Source organism: Gossypium hirsutum, chromosome D02 (assembly GCF_007990345.1).
Source record: "Gossypium hirsutum isolate 1008001.06 chromosome D02, Gossypium_hirsutum_v2.1, whole genome shotgun sequence".
Taxonomy (NCBI): Eukaryota; Viridiplantae; Streptophyta; class Magnoliopsida; order Malvales; family Malvaceae; genus Gossypium; species Gossypium hirsutum.
Genome location: NC_053438.1, coordinates 70,725,400 through 70,733,576, shown reverse-complemented (window position 1 = coordinate 70,733,576; position 8,177 = coordinate 70,725,400). Strand labels below are relative to the sequence as shown.

Sequence of the window (8,177 nt, the reverse complement as noted above, 5' to 3'; positions counted from 1 at the left end):
TAGTAAAACTAAGGGTGGGTTTGGATGGGCGATTGGGTGTGGTGCGGTGCGTTTAGCTTAGTTTTTATCTCACGCTACAGTATCTAATCTTACCGCCACTGTTATTTTTACACTAACCGCAAGTAAACGCACCGCCCATCAAAACCCACCTAAGTTATGTTCAGTTCCACTAAAAAGAAAAACAAAAGGCACCCATTAATAGATCCTACAATCCCCCCCCCCCCTTGCAGAGACTATTAAGGATCTAGCCCTAGTAACAAAAGCAATAATTTATATATATATTATAAAAAGTTTGAGCTGAAGCCATGGATAAGAGGCGGGTTTTATGGGTGCAAAGGACAAATAGAAAGTGAAAGATGTCAGCTATCAGTTTCTTTCAGAAAAACTTACCCACACAGTTCCTTTATATTTATAATGTGATATATATATATACACCATATATTTGATGTTGTTTGAATATCAAACTGTTTAAATGATTACATATTTGATTATTTAAAAAAGAAATAGTATTATTGGAATGTGATCGAATATGTTAAATTATTAATTTTTAGTTTAATTAATTTAAATTAAATAAATTATTATAAAATTATAAAATTCGATTCAATCAGTCTATTCCGATTAAGAGGTTAATTAGTTTTTTTTCTTCCAAATTGGTGTACAAATCGGTTTTGAAAATATTGAAAACGTGAATGTAGATTTTTTTTGAACAATTTTATAGGTTCTGATCATATCTGTTCTTTTTAAGACAATACTTTAGAACTATCTATAACCCCTCCCCAACTCATTAATAGGAAGATAATGCGCTTCAGCGCATTCGAACCCAAATTCTCCTATATTGGCAACAATACACATACCAATCGAGCTAAGACTCAGTATGCCTTTTGATAGGTAATTGGTATGGTGCGATGAAATCTTTTATCTTACAACTACAATAATTAATCTTACCACCACTGCTATTTTTAATCTTTTTGAAAATAAACGCGCCGCCCATTTAAAAACATACATTTACTCTTCCTTAATGCAATATTTATAATTTTTTTTCCACAAATAAAAAAAAAACCAAAAAGAAAAGCCAAATTGTACTAGAACTACCATTATTAATGTAATCAAAGAGATAAAAGAATAGAAGATTTTTAAAAGAAAACCAATTTATTCATATAATATTACAGATATCTTCATTATTCTTTTTTTTTAATATATATCTATGCTATACTGGTTTTATTACAAGTGTAGGTGATGATCCTATGGCGGCGTTATAACACAGACACTCCCCTGGGATTCCATTTCATCTTAACTCTTCAATTCTCTTTAATTTTTTAAAATTTTTTCACAGCTTAAAAAAAACCCAGAATTATTAAACTGAAAAAAAAAGATCCCCATAAAAATTATGAACCATGAACTCAAAAATAAATATCATTAATCTCTAAAAAAAACAAAAAACCTCATCAAACATAAACCCACAACCTATCATTTCTACCACCTCAACCACCTACCTATACTTAAACCCCTTTCTTCTTTGTCTCTCAGTGTACCATTCATACACAAATATACATATAGATATATATATAGACATATGTATATGTAAAAGAACACGAGATTTGTATGAAAATGGGGGTTTTTTTTTTGTTTGTTGACTGATGAATGAAGGAGTGATGATGATGTCTAGTAGAGGGTATGGTGATGGAACAGGCGGCGGTACAAGGTGTCAAGATTGTGGTAACCAAGCTAAAAAAGACTGTAATTATATGAGGTGTAGGACTTGTTGTAGAAGCAAAGGATTTGAATGCCAAACTCATATTAAAAGTACTTGGGTTCCTGCTTATAGAAGGCGTCACCGTCACCATCATCAGCACCAACAGCAGCCTCTGCAACATAACCCTAAAAGGCTTAGGGAAAATCCTTCTTCAGGTATATATATATATTCATTGCAACCCTAGCAGATTTTTCTTTTCTATTTTGAGAATGGGATTTTGACAAGGAACAGCTTTGTGAAGTTTGATTTTGCTTGGTTTTTTTAAGTGGTTCTATTTTTCATTTTTCTAGGGTTAGAAGGAGGGGATTTTCCGGCTGAAGTTACATCACCGGCGACATTCCGGTGTGTTCGAGTGAGTTCAATGGAAGATACCACTGCAGGGGGTGATCAGTATGCTTATCGGACGGCTGTGATGATAGGAGGCCATGTTTTTAAAGGTATACTATATGATCAAGGACCAGATCAAGGACATTACTCACTTGGAGAATGTTCATCTAGAGAGACTCCATTACAACAGCCAAATCAAGCTTTAACAATGGCGACTGCTAATACTGCTACAGCTTCAGCTACTGAAACTCTACTTCCTTTTGCATATCCATCTCCTCTCAATGCTGCTTTCATGTCTGCAGGTACGCAATTTTTCCTTCACCCAAAATCTTAATAAAAAGAAAAAGAAAAATCCCAACATTTTGTATATGGGGAAAGTGAAATTTTGAAGGAAAAAAACCCTTATTTTGTAATCATCATTTGGAATCTGAAAATCCCCCATTTTTATCATAGAGCAAGCTTTTCATTCGCAGTACTTACCCTGTGCATGTATCTGATATATTCAACAAAAATAAAAAAAAAACTTTAAAAAAAAGAAATAAGCAAACAAGAGGGGGGTGGGGGAGTAAATTAAGAAGATGATGAAGTTTATTTAAATTTTTGTAAATCTCTTTGTTTACAAACTTCAAGACCTGCAATTATATGATCTTGTCTCTCTTGTAATATTAAAAATGGGGGTTTAGCTGTTTTGTCTTCTTCCTTGTTCGTATTCATCTCTTTCATTTGTTTATCAACTTCAAAGCCACTTTTTCTTACAAAACTAAAGCACTACTTAACATATGTTCTATGATGATTAACTCTTATATACATATATATATATATATACACATGTATGTATGTATATGTATGAATTTGTTTGAATTTCCCAATGCACGAAAAATTTGCAGATAAAAGGGGAGAAGGTTCATTTCATGTGCATAGAAAGACTTAAACTCATTGAATTTTGTATGTTATATAATTTTTTTAAATAATCTCGTTATAGATTCTAATCATATATATTTTCTTTTAATATAATACCTAAGAACTATTCATAGTCTCTCCTAAACTCATGTTGACAATATTATCCATATCAATTGAATTAAGACTCAATCAGCACGCGTGGTATTTATTATATAATTTGGTTAAGTTCTTAATGTAAGATCTATATTATATATATATATATCATAATTTCATATTCAAGCATTGCACATACTTTATGAAATCTTTATAATTAATATATAGTATAAAACATTGGTTAGGTGCGGCACACATTTTAAATTAAATTAATCAAAAAATAAATATGGGAATCGTTTCCCTAGCTATATAGCTATAAAGCATGAGCTAAGCTCTTTGAGAAGGTAAAATAGAAAAGACTAATGTGGGGGAGCATCTTATATAGATTTTTAAATCTTATAATGGCTTTAATTAGAAAGCAATATATTATAAGCTTTGATTTTTTATGGTAAAGACACAATTACACTAACTCTACGATATGAAAAAGATAGATACCCTTCAATGAAAAACATTTATAGAAAATAAAGAAAAATTGGAATATATCCTTTGTACTTGAAAATTTGTAAAAAAAAGTCAATACATTAATAGTGTTTATATATATTATTAACCATGAAATCATCTGAATTTTTTAGAAATTATTTTGTAATGATGTATTATTATATGATTCATTTATAATAGGGTAAAATATAAAAATAATCGCTTTTGTTTGCCTCAGATTACAGTTTAGTCACTTACGTTATCGTTTTGTTATGAACTGGTCACTTTACCGTTACCTCCCTAACGGCAGTCCTACATGGTAGTCCAAATGGATTTTAAATGCCAACTTGGATGTCCAATTGTTGGGATGAAAATAATAGATTTTTAATTAAATAAATTTAATTTGAACTGCCGCGTAAGACATCCAGTTGTTAGGAAGGTAACGGAGCTTAACGATAGAGTGACCACTTCGTAACAAAACAATAACGTAAATGACTAAAACGTAACATTTTAAACACAAATGATTAACATAATCTGAAGTAAATAAAAGTAACTATTTTTATAGTTTACCATTTATAATATACACAGTAAGTGCATCAAATATATTCTATAAAGTTATGTATGGAGTGGATTCTTCTTTATGTTGTAATTCTAGGATAGGTTTCCTATTATAGTTAGAAAGGGAAATGATATAATTAAAAACCACTTATGAACCAACCAAATAATTTGGTGCACACACATTACCAAAAAGGCATGATCATAATTAATTAAGAAACCTTTAAGTGGGTTTGATTAATTTTATATATATAGTAGATTAAATAGTTAGATTTCTTTTTGCATAAAGGAATTTTGCAACTTGGTCCATTTAATAAATTGAACTAAGTTAAATTTTAGTTTATTTTATTTCATTTTTGAAAATTTTTTGTGTCATTTTAAAATGTCTCCAAATTTAGGACAAATTTGCTAAAATTGTATAAAATAAAGATTGTTTTTTTCATATGTACATTATCTATGTATTTAATTTCAAGTCTAAATCATGAGACAGTGGCAATAGATGACAAACTATGTATAATTATGGTGTGAATGTTATGTTATATATACCTTTCCTTTTAACATTGGTTGCTCATTGATTACAAGTTTGGTATGAACCCATTGTAAAGCTTTCGAAAAGAAAAAGAATGGGTCAAGTTGAGTTGGATCAGATCAAATTCAGAATATTAATTCAAATTTGGGTTACAACTTCAAATGCCATACATTTTGAAAAAAAAATATTATCATCTAAATGAAGAAGACGCATATGGTTTTTAATAAAGCAATTAATGAGAAATTGTTTGGATTCTTCATTTTTCTTTAAATTATTTGTGTTTGATATACAGATTTAGAAATACGATCTTAAAGGATCTTTCACGTACATAAATTTTTTTTTAAAAAATACTAAATATATCTGATACTCATACTTGAGTTCAAGTAACATAAACTTTAACACCCTTAAAGCTTACTAGTACCACCTACAAAGCTTCTACTTAGCCATCATTCTCAATATGTTCTCAACATGAGACCAGCTAGGTCTTGAAATGTAATATGGATTAAATAAAATTGGTGTTATATATATATATATATATTAAGGGGAGGTTGATTCAATTAATCAAGTGGTAGCATATTTGTCCATTGCATTCTTAGAATTAATTCTACAAGCTTTTACATAGCCATTGTTCTCAATAATATATATGTATATCTAGTGAGGGAAGGTTGATTCAATTGATCAAATGTGATAGTATATTTGTTCATTAATGTCAGCATTTGACTCAAACTCTATTAAATACATATGTTCATGTCTTATTGATAAGTGATTGTGAGCCACGCATGGTATTTATTGAATTTGTTGTCTCTTCAAATAATTTTAAATTTTCGAGTTCTCCATAAAATCAAGAGAAAAATCTGAGTGGAAATAATATTCAATCTATTGAAGGGTTTATCGATCCTCAATTGATAACACTTCAAATTTTTTTTTTAGAAGTATAGAGAAGTAACTTACAAAAGCACTTAAAAGCAATATAATAAAGAAGTGAACCAAGGGTTCATCACCATAAATTCTTAAAGAATGAACCAATGGCATATTCATGATCAAAACTTGATCTTTATATATTTGGCAAATAATGATAAATTTTACCCTAAATTAACCATGCAAAGGATCCACCTTGTCGATCATCAATCTTCATTGCAGTAACATCCTTTATATGCCATTCAAATAGATGTTGAAATAAACCTAAAATATCAATAATTCCATGAACATTTTGTGTAAAATTTCCATGAAAAAAGATATAGTTACCATGAAAAGAAAGCTACAAGCGGCTACCGAGTCTAAAAACAGTTCCCATACAAGTAAAATTTCCACACAGTGACACCTCTCAAATGTGATGTGATTTAAGACATTAAGGCAAAAGCTGAAGAACTGCTATATATAAATATATAATGGGAAAATAAAAAATGTGGTGGTTAAAAACCCTAGCATTTCCTAATTTTAACCTAACCTAAAAAAACCTATATATCCAAAGGTTGGTGGCTATACAGCAATGGTGAGGTTATTTCTTACTCCATTGATTTGCCCTTTTTTTGATATAGGAAATCTGGGTACGTACCGTTTTTAACTATATGTGTTTACATATCGTGGTAGTACAAATAGTTGGCTTTGTTTTGCCTTGATTCAGTTCGGCTGACTGCTGGTTTGTGCTATAACTCACTGGTTATGTCTTATTATTTCTTTTGAATATAAGGGACAGTTAGGAAATTGTATTAGGGCTAAAAAATGAATAAAATTTTTTGGAAGACCTAAAATAATTTTTTTCATTATATTAATTTGTGAATTCTTAAAACCTAAAGGGGTTATATAAGTAATTTTTTATTTTCGGAGTCAAGTTATAAAGATTAATTTTTTTTGTTCATGATTGCTTCTAGTAACGATATTATCTCCATTATCTCTAGGGTTTGAACATAAATTATCTCCTTAAAAATACAACGTGCCTTAGCTCGGCATCTAGCATCTGGCATCCGACACTTGAACATTGGTTTTGTCTTATTTATATCCCTCATTTGGTAAAGGGGAGGTAGGTTTGAGACTCATTATGCATAATTATCATGTGTAGGATTGATTTTAGGTTGGATTATTCCGGTTCTTGGTTCATTTGTATCGGTATTATTTTGATTATACTTTATAGTTGTTTTTACATGTATTTTATAATTATACTTTGATTGTATTGTAATTGTAAACTCCAATTTTTTTTTTTATAAATACAACTAGAAGTATAATCACAAATAATAACTGTAATTAAAAATGTACAAAGGGACTGGAACCGAAACATATCCAAACCTAGACTAGAATAAATTTGAACAAGACCCATATATGATTTACAGAGTCAAAATCAAATTTGGGATCTCAAATTGATAAAGATTAAACATTGGTCAATTTTGCTATTAGCCCTTGGACCTTGTATTATGCGTATGCATAAATTATGGATTTAGTTCATATACTTTAATCTGGTCAAATTTAGTACCTGTATTTTTTGAGTTGAGAAATTTTAGTCATGACCCAAACTAACTTCAGATTTAGTTCATGTTTTCTAATTTTATCATTCTTAGTCCCTATACTTTTTAAATTTTAATTTTAACGCAAACAACAACGGTTAAATCTATTAACTGACTTTTTTTTATGGTAATACATGAGAATAATAAGCTACAAGTGATCATTTATTTACCATGTAAAGTTTTAAAAATGACAAAGTTCAATAAATTTAACAATTATCATTTAACCGAGAATATAGTTTTAGCTAATAAAAAATTTTAACCTTAAATATTAATCCACTATCAAATTATTAGTATTATACTACTTGGTTGTTGAAGATCTTATTAAATTTTGATAATAAAAAATCCCTCTTTCTGCGGTGGACTAGTATCAATGAACTTAGATTTTTTTTTCTTAAAAAAAGTATAATTTTTTAAATCAAAACAAGAGTGTTCGAATTATCATCACCATCATCATTATTATAATTTATACAAGAGTGTTCCAATTAATTAACTCCTAAACGATGGATATTTCTAGGGAAATAAAAATTTAATTTATTCCTGAATAAATAGATCGTTCAGTCCATTGTATAAATCCTAAGCATGCCCTTTTTTTGTCGTTTAATATGAGAATTAATGGACTATGAAATAAAGCCCATCTTCTGCCTTCACTGGGACATGCACGGCCACTTCACTTAACCATAATTTTTTTAGGGATAATTATTAAAATCGTATTTAACTTTAATTTAGTGTAATTCTACACGAAGGTTAAATATAAACAATGTTGTATCAATAATTATGTTAATAATTTATAAAAATTAAATTAAATTAAATTAAAATTCTATTTATAAAATTACAAAAAGAATAAAGAGAATCAAAATTCATATCTAAAATCAGACCAAAGTTCATATATATATATATATATATTTAGAAATCTCTCTTCTTTAAAGTTAAAAAAGTCTGATCTGAGCCTGATCAACTCAAAATTCAACCCGATTTGATAATAAAATGCCAACAATCCAAAATCGAATTAACTAAAGTTAAAACTAACTTTAATACGACACAATTT

General features: G+C 29.0%; 1 protein-coding gene across 1 annotated transcript; it reads left to right on the top strand.

The window, feature by feature from the left end:
* Positions 1–1,288: 1,288 nt before the first annotated feature.
* On the top strand, positions 1,289–2,530 carry LOC107908813 (protein SHI RELATED SEQUENCE 3). The gene is made up of 2 exons (XM_041089250.1): positions 1,289–1,908; positions 2,044–2,530. The coding sequence occupies exons 1-2, from the start codon at positions 1,638–1,640 to the stop codon at positions 2,412–2,414; spliced, it is 642 nt and encodes a 213-aa protein (XP_040945184.1). The 5' UTR covers positions 1,289–1,637; the 3' UTR covers positions 2,415–2,530.
* The last annotated feature ends 5,647 nt before the right edge of the window (positions 2,531–8,177 follow it).

Excerpts from the sequence above, each read along its gene's own strand:
- LOC107908813 (XM_041089250.1), top strand. The coding sequence starts at position 1,638 with ATGAATGAAGGAGTGATGATGATGTCTAGTAGAGGGTATGGTGATGGA. Across the intron at positions 1,909-2,043 it reads TAGGGAAAATCCTTCTTCAG|GGTTAGAAGGAGGGGATTTT; the intron begins GTATATATATAT and ends TCATTTTTCTAG.